Source organism: Haplochromis burtoni, unplaced genomic scaffold (assembly GCF_018398535.1).
Source record: "Haplochromis burtoni strain Fernald_Lab_line unplaced genomic scaffold, NCSU_Asbu1 Contig_648, whole genome shotgun sequence".
NCBI lineage: Eukaryota > Metazoa > Chordata > Actinopteri > Cichliformes > Cichlidae > Haplochromis > Haplochromis burtoni.
The window spans coordinates 148,298-163,632 of record NW_024583009.1 but is presented as its reverse complement, the minus strand read 5'-3'; the positions used below and the strand labels follow the sequence as shown (position 1 = coordinate 163,632).

Here is a 15,335-nt window from a genome sequence, read left to right as displayed (position 1 = left end):
TGTGTGTGTGTGTGTGTGTGTGTGTGTGTGTGTGTGTGTGTGTGTGTGTGTGTGTGTGTGTGAGAACGTACAGTCAGTGGAGCAGAAAGTTACTGGAGCCAGATGTAGCAGTGTGTGGACTATATGCATGCTTCAGTAGGGAACTTTATCGGTGTCAACATTAATGGATCACAGAGTCTATGACCTTTCTGAAAATAACTCTCCACACCTCCTGTCTTTCAGGACTTTGGCTCATTTACTTCTACAACAGCATTTTTCTTCCTCTAACACGCTTGCTCTGCTATTTCTGCACAGACTCACAAACGGCCACCGCAGCATCACTAAAGCTTGACCGAAACTCAGTCGGGTTAACTGGCTTAATATCTATTTATGGAAGCTTATTAAAGAGCGTGGGCCATGCTTACTACTATGCAAGAGCTTTACCGGATCATCTCTGCACGGTTATAACCCCTTTTGACACCTGCACAGTCACATCAGTAAAATGGAAGCCGTTTACCATTATCCTCTATTCTTCTGGATTCTTCTGAAAACACACATATCTGTGCATGTGAAGGGGTTTGTGATTAAGGAAAGAAGTGAATCAGTTCAGAACTGATGTGGCAGTAAGGGAAGTGGAACATGCGCTACAATCACAACAGAATGAAATCCTCTTATTGTTCTCAGTTTCTGCTAACCGCAATAATGGTGAAGTTCAACTGTTGCTCAATTGGCTGACTAGCCCTGAGGGGAGCACTCTGGCCTCAAGTTCTCACTTAAAAAAAACAAATGGAGAGCTTAACAGCCCAGAGAGCCATAAAACCTATTTAAAAATGCATTTTTCAACTTGAGACATGCATGAGCACATCTCAAGAATCTAAAAATAGCATTTCCCTTTTTATTTCCTAGAAAATGAACAGTCTGGGCAAAAAAAGCTGTAGAAGACCTTTCTTTGTGTCCGGTGAAAACCAGTCTCACTAGTTCATGTGTGGGAATTTGTTGCATAGGAATTCAGCATTAGTTTTAACATGAGCCATCATAACTAATGTTCCCCTCATGAACCCACGCCCAGCGGGTGCCCTGCTCTTCCTGTTCAAATCAAATCAAACTAGCAATTCTGGATTAAGAAAAAGCAACAAAGCAAAGAATAAATTTTAAAAAGGCAAAAGAAAAACAAACAAACAAAAAACCCATACACAAACATACAGTACAAAGGAAGTACATGCTGAAGATCACCCTCTACAAATGCCTTCATGACTTAATTAACATGCTACAGCATGGTTCAGAACAATGGCGATGAATGAGTCTTCATCCTCACCTTAATGTGCCCACTGATCCCTGTCAGGAACATTAATTACAATCTCAACAATGTCAACAGCTGATATATCAGTATTGCTTTTTAAATGGCAGATAAATGAAGAGAGATGAGAGAAACACCATTCAACACATTATGACTGTAGTTTTGGTTGTGCACCAGAGGGGGCACTCGTCCTCTAGACAACTCGTGTTTGGAACGCCACAAACAACAACCCAGCTGATCCAAGTGGTGTCGAGCAGAGCTGCGAGTCGTAATATCTCAGTAAGGACTCATAAATGACTACACATAACAAATGTGAGGGAACTCTGTTTATGTTGTGTGTCTAAAAGGGAAAAAACAAAAGCAAAACAGAGAATATCAGCTGATATCAGATTTTTTTTTTTAAATCAATAGATATCAATATCAAATTGGATATCAATCAATATAAAAATCTGGACTAAAAGCCCAACTAGTGCTTATAAAACTGTAAAGGCCTGAGAATGACAACTAAAAAAAGATCCAAGAATAACAACATAGTAAATGCTTGAACCTGGAAAAAAAAGCATCTAGCAAGCAGACACAGAAGCACCTTTATCAGCTCCCTTTCTAATATTGCATAGTCTTTATCTCACATTACTATGTTCCCTGAGATGTCTGCTGCTGCTGTCTGGAGGTATAAAAACAAAAACAAAGTGAACTGAACTAAAGTGAACTGCATGAACTTGAACACAACTTAACTGACTTTACAGAGAATGTGTGGATATATGGATATATACAAATAACTAAAACAAACTGAACTGGGGCTAAAGTAAGACAGGAAAAGGACTGGCATTAGAGACTAGACAGTAAAATTCAGAAACAAAACAAAACAAAAAAAAAAGCAGACTAGGGTTGGAAATCAGGTGGAACTGGATCCAAACTGCCCTGTCTTTTCATAGTCATAAGCCTCAAACACTCATCAATATCTTTTGTCGATGCCTGGATGTTTTTCTGACACTTGGACATTGCAAAGTCAATGACGCAGACATCATGCCACATAGGAAGTGACATGTCAAAGCTTTTTTCTGTTCTCTTGCCATACCGTTTTCAGACACCGAGCTGAAAAGTTAGGTAGGTCAAATTTTTTCCACAAAAAAAATAATAAAAAAATCAATCAATCAAACCTTATCAGAATCAATTTTAAAAACCAGTCATCATGTAGCAAAAGCCAGGAAACAACACACTGACTTAAGCAACATAAGCCTGATCCCAGTCCCCCTTTTCCGATGGTTAAATCATGGTCACTGCACAGGCCTGTCACACATAATGCAGCCAATGAAGAAACTTCAAAGAGGACGTGACAGCTGTCATGTCTCAAGAATAAAGAATAAACACCATCAGTTAAAAAGAAATGTCTTTGTGTTAGGTGTGTGTATCCTCACCTTGGTCTATGCTGCTGTGATCCGGGGTGTCAGCCCCTCCTCCTGCAGAAGTCGTCGTCACACCTCCAGAAACTTCGCTTAGTGGGTCACTTCGGTTGGCGCTGTCTGACTCAAAGCGCACACGGGAACCGGAGCGCAGGCTGATGTCAGGTGACAGGTCTGACCCCCCTGGGAGGTCCTCCGCCTTAGTGGGCGTCACGGTGAAGCGCACCGATGCCATTATAGCTCACTTGAAAGAGACAGGGGTGGAGGGGCACTATGTGGGAGAAGAGGGAAGGGGAAGGAGGAGTCACCGACTGGCCAGCAGGGCTGAGCTGAGCTGAGCTAAGCTAGGCTATTTTGCAGTTGATGCTGAGGTAATGGCGTCCTCTACAATTTGCCCTTTTGACGCTGAAATTCTCCATTTAAGCAAACTAGACTTCTTCCACACGGCATGTGAAAGAAAAGGTACAACAAATAAATGTTTCCAGTGACACAAGCACAAAATGATCAAATCCCTGGCTATAAATTTGGGAATGTGTAGAATAAAAACTGAGACATGATATGACACAAACAGCTGAGGCTGTCTTTTATTATCAAGCTAAATCTTTAAACTGCCCTCAGTGCGTTCTCTCTTCTACCTGCACTTTGTTTCAATTCCTATGGCTCAGCAGTCAAGTGCATTAAACTTGTCTTTCTCTGCTATTTCTCAAGTAATCATAAGTAAAACTTGTCTGTCAAGCAACCTTAGAGGTAAAGATGTCTTTATAATGATATCACACAGAGGTCAGAGCCAGGGCAAAGGAAGGGAAGAAAGTGGTACAGTGAGGGGTACAGACAGACGGGAAAAACATAAAGCAGAATTAAATTTAAAAGAAACAAACAAACTGAAAGAAATCTGAAAAAAAACAAGATAATAACAGCAGCTAAAATACTAAATGCATCCATAAACCAATGAGGGAGAGCTGGATGTGTCCATCTTTTATATACAGTGTGTGTTAACACCAAGCACTTCTTCTGTTGTACCATAAAATGCATCTATGCATCGGTCATGGTGCTTCTTAACTCAACATAAAAAACCCACACATTTCTCTACATGCCAATGAAACAACTCTATGAAAACGACTGTTCATCACAAGTATCATCTTCTCAGAGCAGCATGACTGCTCTCTAAGTAAAGGAGGTGTGAAACAGTAAGCACTGTGAACATCACTGTTGTCCAGCGCCTTCAGTGGTTAGTGAACTAGATATCCAGTGTGCTAACTAACCTGAGGGAAAGAAGTGACCCAGCACAGGTGGACATTGTGCATCTGAATTGTTGTTTTAGCTTGAATCATAATTTAATTATTAAAAGAGAGCGGTTCCAACCGGTTGTGCCAGTAGCTCCTGGCTGTTTTTTCTCACTCTGCATTCACAGACGTGGCCTCTCTTTCCTGTTTTATAACGCTACCCGTCTAACAGTCTTTGTCAGTCTGCATTCAGAAGTGGACGAGATGGGTGGAGAGGGGGTAAGGAGGGGGGTTTCTCAAAGATAAAGAAAGCTGCAGCGTGAAAAGCATCTGCTCTGAGGCGGGCGTGAGGTTATTTTCGTGAGCCTCCTCCAGCCATATTTGAGCTACACCTAAATTAGTTTCCATTATAACTCACCAGCACACAACGTACAGTGAGGTGATAGAATGAGCTGGCAGAACATGTCAGAGCCTCAGCGCTGATATTACTACCTCAATCTTCAGTCTGACATTCACTGATAGACGACTGAGCCTTGCCTCCTACTAGAGATCAACACACCCGTCTAAATCTAACCCAACTTTAAGTTCACGCTGATGTGTAGCGATGCCAACATACAGAGAGCAATGTAGAAACAATTCAGTGACCATGCTGTGGTCAACGAGCAAGCAGTGGCCTTTAAAACTGCCACTGAGGGCTGATTCCAAAATGACCCAGTCCATGTGAGCTGTATGTCTCTAGGCTTATCAGATGCTTCTATCAGTGTCAGTGTGTTTTTCTCACAGTTGTGCGTAACTAAATGACGCCATCAAACTCATGGCAGCAGAGCTTTCGCATGCCTGAGTCACATGCAGGATTTTATCAAATTCTGTTACTTGTCTTTAGAGTTTTGCAGATTCTCCAAACCTGTGGAGGCTTAAATTTTTCCACAATTAATCATAAAAGAATCAATAAAGAACGAGACAGAAGAACTGATAAATGCTTGGATATCCACCCAAATATATCCATCCCTGCTGAGAATGCCTCAATCCACAGATGCACAGTTTATTACACTTCTGATATAACACAGATACTTTGGCTTCAAATATGTGATGATACTGATCCACCACTGTGGTAAAATAAATCATCTGTAACCCTCACTGTTGCATGTTCAATGATCTTGTAAGTGAAATAACAGCTTCCCGACATGTGACAAGACCAACTATATGATACTGACCACCACCATGGAATCCCTGGGAAATAGCATCACTATTCCCAGAAGAACACTTGAACCTCAGGGCGCAGATAGTACGAGTTTCCAAAGTAGCTAGACTGGGAAGCCCTGGGCTGACCTATCCAGTTGATGACCACCTTTATGTGACTGCCAATGTTGGCTTCATAGACAGTAGAAAAGAATGACGTAGTGATCATGATGTCATGAGCTTGTTTCTGAAATCTTGTTCTGAAACCTCCAGATTGATGTTTTCACCGACAACAGCTTGGTTTAAAAAACAAAGAAACAAAAAAAACCAAAAAAAAAACCCCAGCAATGTGAAGAGGACGAGGAAGGAGAAAGAGCAGGTCATCCACTAGTTGGAAGGTACTAATCATGTGTCTCTTTTGGTCCGTCTTCATCCCAAGAGTCTTTCCTCCCCACTATCACTAAGTACTTGTTCATACAGAGTCATTTGGTTTAGGAGTTTTCAGAAAGTGACAGGAGAAAATGGGTAGTTGACCGGGACGGGACCGGGACGGTCAACCACCAAACATCAATAACGGGAACCTTATACAGCGCTTCCCTATACACGTCGAACTCCCGCAGGCACAAAGAAATTACGGAGGCCATCACTTATCACCTGACCAAAGATATGGCTCCCATCAACACTGTGCAAAACGAGGGATTTAGGAAAATGATCAACACCCTAGACAAACGCTACACAGTGCCGTCCCGCAACTATTTTTCTATTGTTGCACTACCTGCTCTATACACGCAGCGTCCAGCAACGGAGACGGAATTTCAAGCAGTACAACATTTTGCGGCAACAACAAAACGTGAGACATTTGTTGTTTTTATGTTTATTTATTGTTTTTATGTTCAGTCTCAACTGTTACGAAGTTGATGTGCAGTTAATAAGTGCAATAAATATTTATACTGGAAAAGAAAATCGTGAGAGAATCGTGATCTCAATTCAAAGCAAAAAAAATCGTGATTCTCATTTTATGCAAAATCGTGCAGCCCTAGTTATCTCACAATATAAAGCACTTAGAGGTGAATTCTTGCGTTTTGGCTCTAGAACATTTATAAATAAACCTGAAAACCTAAAATCATTCCAACCTGTGGCCATCAAACTTCCCATTACACCTGGATTTACTTATAATATTTTATCTATAATACACATAGCATTGCTTTAACCTTGGAATATTTAACACTGCACTTTTGGGTACATTAGTTTGACTGATTTTCACTTGTTTTACTGCATACAGTTTACAATATTTTCACTGAGCAGTGATTTATTTACAGTGACCCTTTACCCAAGCAGTGCCACTAAAATTTTGGTGCCTCTTTGTTGGTCATTTTTTATTAATGCTGCCTTATCAACACTTACAAATGCCCAAGACAAACCCTCAGAGCTCAAACATTAGTCATTTGAAACGAATGCCTGGCTCTGGTTTCCTTTAAAGAATATGTTAAACACACACATTTACTCTTATGTGTGTTACTTAGATAACATTACAGCATATTCAGCCACCTTTTTTGTCCAAGCATAAGGATTGAGCACATTTTGTTCCTTTTTCCTGCTAACTCGGGGCCTATTTTTGTATTTTAAGCTGTTACCTTTGCATCAGGAGACAGTCATAATGCCTTGCTACCAATGTGGGCCAGTATTAATGATCATGGATTAGTTTGCCAAGCTCCCAGATCAATATCTGTGAGGCTACCTGACCTCCTAAACATATCTAACCGCCATGACTAAAGATTATTCTTTTAGCTAAATTAGCAGTAACTAGCTTTAACCTCACCTAGTTCAAGATTTTCCCAGGTCTGAGATCAATTAAGTGAAAATACTGCCTTAATTTTACTATCGTTAAGGAACTTTACAGTCAAATTAGGGAGATTAGGTCCTCTTGCGCTTTTGGCAGGCAGCCTCCATCACGAGGGTAATGCGGCTGTAAGCAAATATGATCCAGAGACGAGGACATGGCCAAACACACCTTTACCAATTAAGAAAAGTCTTTAATTAACCAGTTTAGGGAAATCAAAGCTGGCTGGGATGCTCGCCTCTCTAACCACCGCCCATTGTAAGCCAATTAAGCTGGCCATAATAATTCTGGCTCGAACCGGTCACTGAACACCTGCAGACGACACGATATGGCCAGAGCCAGCGTTAGGATAAAATGCCAAGCAGACATTAACTCAAACCTCGTGAAGAGCGATTTTTACGACGTGGGGGATATGTTTAAGAGTGGCTTGAAAATAAGGCGTAAAAAAAACGTCCAAAAACGTGTGGTTATTCCGGGATAAACCGGCCGGGTAATTGGCTCGTTACTCACAAAGTTGTGATTTTCCTTTCAACCAAGCGTCTTGTGTCGAAGAGCATCACGCCCAGCGCCGACCCATCAACCAGATATCCATAGGTGGTAACAAATACACACACTCATACGTGGAGGTCGTATCGGGTGAAGCCGCTCGTCTACAGTCGGCGCGGCTAACCGAAGCTAGCTCAGCGGCTAGCCGTGCCATAAACTGTCAACTCCGCGGAGCCCCGGCTGCCTCACCGATAGAGAAAAAGCCCGGAGTTCAGACAGTTATCACATGAAACACATACCTGGCTCTGGCTTCCATGTGGCCCTATGCACATATGGCTGTTTTAAATCACTAAAAATTTGGGAGTGTCTCCCAGGTTTTCTCGGGACTTTTTTTTTTTTTGGTTGTTCAATCGACTCAACCATACACACGCGCGAGCGCCTGGGGGGTCCTCTATTCCTCGCCGTCGCTCCAATGTCTTGCGCATGCGTAGTGACAGACACGGGGTAAAAGCTACTTGGGAAATGTAGTTCGAGTAGACAGCGGCTAGCTATCGAACAGTGAACACGAACAGTGCTGCTAAAAATATGAAATGCATCACTTATTTCTTTAAATATATTTTTGATCAATACCAGATTTAATACCGATTTACTTTTTACACACTCTTTTGCTATTTGTGATACATTTCTGGTACTTTTATTTATATTTATCTGCAAGCTGTAGCTACTAGTTACTTTGCCATATTAAAAATACGTTTTAAGTACTTCTGTCAGCTAACATTAGTTTTGCTTCTTTCCTCACACTTATCGTCTGACCCTTTGGACTAGGCCCAAATCCACATATTGGGAACCAGTACCTGGCTCTAAAATATGTAACTTACATAAATTATCGGTGCATTAACAATTCAAGAATGTAAAATTAAATATCTGAAATACTATGCCCTTTGCTATTTTCTGAATTAAATTGTATGTTCCTCTAAAAATACTTCAGTAATAAATTCTTTCCATTGTTTCACTGTATTTTCTGCTGGGAAAGCTTTAAGTACTTTTTACGGGTAATTTGATTTTAATCTGACTAAGTAAATATAAGTACTAAGTAAATATATGGCTCAAGAAAATGAAGGGAAAGCTTGATCATTTCAGTGTAAAACGGTTCAACTTCAGGCATGTTAATCTGTCTTTATAAGAGTCAGCCTGAAAATAGGTCAAAAATGTGCTGGGGTTAAATCCTCACACCTTATGCTGATGCAGTAAACCCAGGGTTCATCTCATGTGGGAAGATATCAGGCCTCTTGTGATCAGAGTGTGCAGGCAGATTCTGGGTGTGACTGTCCCTCACACACCCCAGAGCGGAGCCCAGACCTTTCATCATGTCAGAAATGCTGTGCAGGAGCCCACAGATATCTTGATCTAGGACTGGGAGAAGATCCAGCAGGACACCATTCATCATCTAATCATGCAAGGTGATCCCTCAGGCTAACAGGAGTGACAACGGCAGTGAGGAGGGATAAGGAAAGAGCAATAGTCTGAGAAACCATTCCTCTTATTGGCTTTCTACAAATGATTTATGTTTCCAAACCGTACACTCTGATCTCCCTGAAGTTTAACTGACTTTGGGTTAATTTGTGATGACTGAGTGGTCCCTTAATTTAAATTAAATTTTTTAGCAGTATTCAATGAACATAAGGAGGTGAATTTTAGTACTTTTCTCCTTTTGGTCTGAATAACTGCCGTTTGTTTCCCACAAAAATATGGGTGTCAGTCCAAATGCACTTTTTTGAATTACAACTTTTTTCCTTTCTAAACTTTGTCACATTTTAAGAAAGCAGACAAATTCTTTAAAAAAAAAAAAACTATTCACCAAGTTATAGTTCTCTAATCCATCTAAGTTAGAAAAAGGTAGCACATTATTCAGCTGACATAAAGGTGACTTCCCTCACAATGTCCATCCATTATTTAACAATTGGAGGTCAGCTTTGTACCAGTTCTTTGTATTGGCTTCTTTTAAATAAGCAGTAATCAACATATAGCATAAATACTGTTTGAGTTTGTTTTTTTAATAATATCCTCTTGTTTACTCCAAGGTACAACACCATGACATCTACATTTCCTTTCTATTAGTTTGCATCATGTTGTGCACACATCTTGTGATGTTGGAGTCCCTTGCAGTTCCACCTTTAACATGTTGTCAGCAGCAAAACACAAGTGAAGTGTTAACCTGCTGGAGACCTCTGATCACAGCCACTCAGTACCAGTCAGGACTTAAAGTGTCTTCTCTAACAGCACTGAATTTCAAAATGGAGCCAATCAGAATGTGGGACAGGTGGACAAAAGATATATTAAAAAAAACAAAACAACACAAAACAAACAAACAAAAAAAAAACCCTGTGCAGTCACACACAAAGAGTCACCTGGCTGTCGTATATCTACAAATCGATCCAGTGTTTGGCTGCAAAAGTAAAAGAATGATTTTTAAAAAAAGAAAGCTTTGAGAGGAAGTTATGGCTGTCTTGGGAAACAAATGGAGAAAATCTGCAGGCTCAGCTAAAGTGCTTCCTCAAATCTATCATCAGCTGTGTGTTTTCATAATGCCACAAATTACGTGATCGTGTTATTTTGGATATAGGGAAATCCTGTAGGACAACCTTCATACTACAGCGCCCCCTGGCTGGTAGGTTGGTGACACATTAAAGACTATCTGCATTTAAATGCTTCATTTGTCCAACAAGCTGTCAGCCAGTCTGGATTTTAGACACACAGGCAACACGTGAGGAGCTATGACACAAAGATTTATTTAGCATGAACAAATTAAAAACCGCCACCCTTAAAAAAATATGAACAAATTCCATCATCGCATCAATAGAGGGTACGAGCAGTCCTTTAAATCCGGCTCAGGTGTTTTCTCGCTCTTCTCCTTGTAGCTCCATCCTGGTATGTCTTTCTCCTCCTCCTCACATGACAGGCTTGGGCTGCTGGGTCAGCAGTATGTTGAAGCGTTTCTTCAATATCACCCGGTGCCGGGAAAACTTGTCATCTGGGGAGAATCGAGCCGGGTGGGCCGAGCTGGTGGGCTCCCCATCTGGAGTCACCTTCTGTGGAAAGAGAAAAGAGTGTGCTTGTGCTTTTTAAGGGTTTCAAATCATGAAAATAGATTTTCAGTACGTTTTCAGATTTCTCCATGACAGCTGGCGGCGTTGCAGAGCTAACACAGGGAGAGAGAGACAACCATTCAGACCCAGGACCAGTTTAGAACTGCAGCAGTCAGAAGTCATGGTCCTCATAGCCCAGTTTTGGACCCTGAGACACAGACAGCAAAAGCTGTAGATGACGCTGAGGAGAACCACATCCAGCACCTGGAAAAATCAGCTGTGGTGGCCTCAAGAGTTGTGTCCTCTCCCTCTACACAAACAACCGCATCACTAAAGACCTGTAGGTCAAAATCATGAAATGTGCAGATGACATGACTGATGACTCTCCATACAGATGTGGGGTTGAACAGCTGTCCCTGTGGTGTAATCAGAACAATCTTGAGCTGAATATGCTCAGAAATGTGGAGACTTCAGTTGGAGCTGTTCAGCACACCCCCACCCCTCCCCCTCGCCTCAAGGTGCCGGTACACCCTCCGCAACGGTTACAGACAATTCCATTTATACTCACTGTTGAGGCACTGCAGTATTCTCCTCAACAGTAGGAGTCGCCACTCAGAAAATACTGCCAATTACAGAGCTGATATCAGAGGAGAAGTCAAAACTAGATGCAAAGACATTGCTGAACTTTTCTGGGGGGGGTTTCCATAAAGTCTCATATTTTCAAACTGTTGAAACATATTCCTCTAGGTAACTGAATCTCTGAGCATCTGCAATGGAACATCATTAAAATGGCGTTAAAAACTTAAATGATCTTACACTCATGTCTTCAAGCCATCTGCACAATGTTTCAGGTTACAAAAATCTAGAGGTGCATGTCTGGTTCAAGTGACACGACGCGTCCCAGTGTTAAAGACGTAATGTTTGCCACAGGGGCAGGAATTACTTACTCAGCATCACTGTGTGTGCTGTGGAAACCTTCAAGTTTCTGGGATCCAGAACCTCCCAGAATCCAACACAGACAAAATCATCAAGAAGACACAGCAGAGGATGAACAGCCTGAGCTTTTGCAAGAAGTTCATTCTCTGCACTCTGAAAAACATTACTGTATGGTTTGGATTTAACAGGACGAGACCAGACTATAACAGACACTGGGGTCTGCAGGTAAAACAAACAAACGTTGGTGTCGACCCATCCTCCATGCAGGATGCATACAAATCCAGAGTCAGGAAACAAGCAGGTGAAATTACTGCAGACCTATCACAACCTGAGAACCTTCACAGACATACCGCAAACAACCTGTTCCAACTCCTCCCCACTGGTAAGTGCTACAGAGCACTTCATGCCAAAACAAGCAGACACCTGGATCGTCTCTTCCCACAGGCCGTCACTCTGTAACACCAACACTCTCATAGTGTTTGTACTTAAAACATCCATTATTACTGCTGCTGAACCAAATCGAGCTGTATACACCGTTTTGTTGTCTATATACCATTTACACAACACTGTCAAGTTCCCATTTATTTACTGTATGTATCGTAACCAGGTATCCCTTATTTATTCATTTAGTCCAACACCTTCACACTCATCTTGTTGCAATTGTCGGAGTCATGGTATTATTATCTGAATTCACTGTTTGTCCAGTCTGAGCCCTATATTCCTCAATAAAGCTCCCAATTCAGACCAATTTGATCTTAAGTGGGCTGGAGGAATAAAACCATTCTCCAGTAACCTATATCTGAAAGAACAGCTCCAACAGTTCCCTTTTCTTTGAGTGTACAAAACATTCAATCACTGAGATTTCCTGTGTCTGCACACTGCTTCTGCCTCAGGCTGTGTGTTTACTGGCCCCAGGCAACTAGACCACCTCCCAACTTTACAAGCCAGCACAAGAGTTTCTTCACTTGTGACCTAACTAATAGGTAACCAACAGTTGTTGAGCTAAAACTTGCCCATAATTTCTCATTTCCTTCAAGGTGATTGGAAAGTCACAGGATGCAAGACGCCCTTGCTGTCGAAAGGGCTTTCCAACAGAGGCAGATTTAATAAACAACATGGTTAAAATGAAAAGCAACCCAAGATGTACATTTATTTATTAGGAAGAAAGATAAAACTACACGACAGCTACAGGGAAGTCTCGCAAGAAAATGCTCACAGTGAATGTGACAAAAAAAGCATGAGGTACCTCAAAGTCGACTAAAAGCATTTAAGTAAAAACTGCCAAGTGTTGGACATGTCCTTACGGTGGACGAAACGCATCGAGGGCAACTCCAAGCATTCGTTTGTGGGCGCATACCCTCTTATGTGCCCAACATATCTGGTTATTCTGGAATCGCAGCTAATTTCAAAACACCCCGATGAATACCACCAAACACAGAAACTGCGTCTGTGCAGTCCTAACCCAGGATCTGTCTGCTTAAAAGTTAATGTGTGATAACCTCACACTCAAGAGATGGAGGAAGATGGAAGCAAGAGCGGACCGCAGGGGAAGCAGGAGTTACGCTCTAAGGTAAGGACTGCTTAGCTGTGTGGGAATTCCAAGCTGAACGCCAACATCACCTCAAATTTCTACAGGTGTGCAATCGAGAGCTTGCTGACGAGCTGCATCACAGTTTGGTACGGAAGCTGCTCTGCCAGCAGCCGTAAATCACTACAGAGGGTGGTGAAGGCAGCAGAGCACATCACTGGCATGAGGCTTCCTGCCATTCAGGACATTTATCTCCAGCGATGCCTCTGTAAAGCACACAGCATCATCAAGGACCACAGCCACCCAGCACATCAGCGCTTCTCCTTATTACCATCTGGCAGACGTTACAGGAGTCTGTCTGCTCGGACTACAAGACTTAAAAACAGTTTCTACCATCAAGCCATACGACACCTCAACCACAACACTTAAACACACACTCTCCACAGGACGCACTCAGAAGCTACCCTGCAGCTTCACAAGTACTCTGTTTAATCTGCACTGGTCACTCCACTTTATTGGTATTTATATTTTTTTAAAAAGTGCAATACTGTAACACTACCACAAAAAACAAAAACTTTTGTACTGTTTAGTTTGTACTGCTGCTCATTCCTGTGCAATATCCCATCTGCCCCCCCCCCCCATTCCTATTTAAGATTTTCTTTATTTAATCACTAGTGTGTACATATATTTATATATACACACAACATATATATATTAGTCAGTTAACTGAAAATCTCTTTTTTCTTTTACTACATTTATTAATATTTTGCTCTTACTATTTTTCTATTTATTTTTATTATATTTTATTTTTTTCTACTGTACCAGTCTGCTGAGTGACTGTCTTCTGCTCATTAAATACATTTCTTTGCGATGTTGACCCTGTGCTAACTTGCATATCGTTAGCTTCATAGCATAAGTGCCTAAGTCATTTTTTTGTGTTTTCGGAAAACAAGACAAAACTAATTTTCTAAATATCACATGCATATTTTTAATTGATATTTTCAATTTGACCAAAAAATGACTTAGGCACTTATGCTATGAAGCTAACGATATGACAAATAAAACTGAAAGCTTAACGTCCCAAATTATCTCATGATACCTGAAAATCAGACACTGAATCTGTGCATGGGTTGCTCGCTGAGGTTACCTGGTTGGTTTGCATTACTGAGGCACACTCCAGAGCAGTGCTGGACTACGGTGAAGAGGTGCAGTCCTCGTTGTTGGATTAGATTAAGGGTGGTCTCACATTTATACAAAATTTACTGGGGCGACAATTATAATGAGCTCTTCTAATACAGCTGCTTATAGAGCTGGCTCTGCTGTGACCAGTCAAGCGCTAGACGGGCTGTCAGCAGATAGCAGCCTGTCCACTACAGATATTAAAGAAAACTGTTGTTCCAACTTTCTGCAAAGTCACACTGCCCCACCACACCTGAGCTACATGCCAAAGCCTACTTTAACTTCTGCCCAATAAACTCTGTTAACTGTCGTGTTTTACTACTTTCAGCCACCTACTTTTATGTTTCACTTGCTCAATTTGACATATTTCACTATATTACACTGACCTACTACTTAATAGCTTTAATTAAACGCATACGTCTTGTATTTTGTCGTGTTTATTTTGATTTCAAAGCAGTTTTACCTCAAGCTATGACAATTATCGAGTGATACTCCACTCGGGTTTTTAAACGTATGCGACTGTACAAACTGTGCGTATGGTGGCTTCGTGACGATAAAATCCCCGAAACGTTTTGCTGTAATGTTTACTGTATACAAACATAAATATAAAAAAAACAGACCATATTTTAAAGTTGGGCATTTTCCCAGGTGTTTCAGCTCTTTACATCTACGTTAACGTTAGCAGCGGAGACGCGTTTACAAAGAATAAAGGGAAACATGTCGGAGATAAACACAACTTTACCTTCAGAGTGTAGACTCTGTCCCCGTTTTCATTCAGGTAATACTGCAGAAACATCCCGACCGAGCTGGTTTGTTTTTACACTTCAGGGGTTCAAAATATGTATACGAAGCTGTTTATATCGAAAACAACGCAAAAATTGCTGTAATGCGCTCTTTTCTCTTGGATTTCCACGTGCAGCGGACGTTGGTTCGCTATGGGACGGAAGAGCGGATATCCGGTTCAGCACTTAGAGCATTCTGGGAAACGAAGTCTCACTAGCTTTTTCTACCCTTTGCATTCCGTTTGAATCTCAAACGATACCCTGGAGACAAGATCCGAACTCTGTTGCCATTAACGCGATCGCTTATTATTGTCACGTGACCCAATTTAAAAAAATAAAATAAGATAAGATAAAAAGATTAAACCTGAAGTTTCTTGCATAATTTGCTTTTTTCCATTAATGATTATGTTGTACTCC

The 15,335-nt window shown here is 41.3% G+C and overlaps 3 protein-coding genes across 12 annotated transcripts in view; all 3 read right to left on the bottom strand.

The window, feature by feature from the left end:
- LOC102303330 (solute carrier family 12 member 6) overlaps positions 1-7,851 on the bottom strand; it is a 28,807-nt gene extending 20,956 nt beyond the window's left edge. For 3 of the 10 annotated variants that reach the window (XM_014329950.2, XM_014329949.2, XM_042215052.1), the window contains exons 1-2: positions 7,707-7,850; positions 2,695-3,436 (exon numbers count right to left, since the gene is read on the bottom strand). In XM_014329950.2, coding sequence (XP_014185436.1) covers positions 2,695-2,914 — 220 coding nt within the window. In that variant the 5' untranslated portion in view covers positions 2,915-3,436; positions 7,707-7,850. The other 7 variants (XM_014329946.2, XM_014329947.2, XM_014329941.2 and 4 more) reach the window with 7 other exon arrangements.
- A 2,325-nt stretch (positions 7,852-10,176) lies between these two features.
- On the bottom strand, positions 10,177-15,133 carry nop10 (NOP10 ribonucleoprotein homolog (yeast)). Its single transcript, XM_005949306.3, has 2 exons — positions 14,879-15,133; positions 10,177-10,496 (listed from the first exon to the last, which is right to left on the bottom strand). The coding sequence occupies exons 1-2, from the start codon at positions 14,930-14,932 to the stop codon at positions 10,356-10,358; spliced, it is 195 nt and encodes a 64-aa protein (XP_005949368.1). The 5' UTR covers positions 14,933-15,133; the 3' UTR covers positions 10,177-10,355.
- LOC102304260 (lysophospholipid acyltransferase LPCAT4) overlaps positions 10,362-15,335 on the bottom strand; it is a 25,596-nt gene continuing 20,622 nt past the window's right edge. Inside the window, exon 15 of the transcript XR_006053142.1 lies at positions 10,362-10,496. The gene's annotated coding sequence lies outside the window, so the exon portion shown is untranslated. The remainder of the gene's footprint in view (positions 10,497-15,335) is intronic.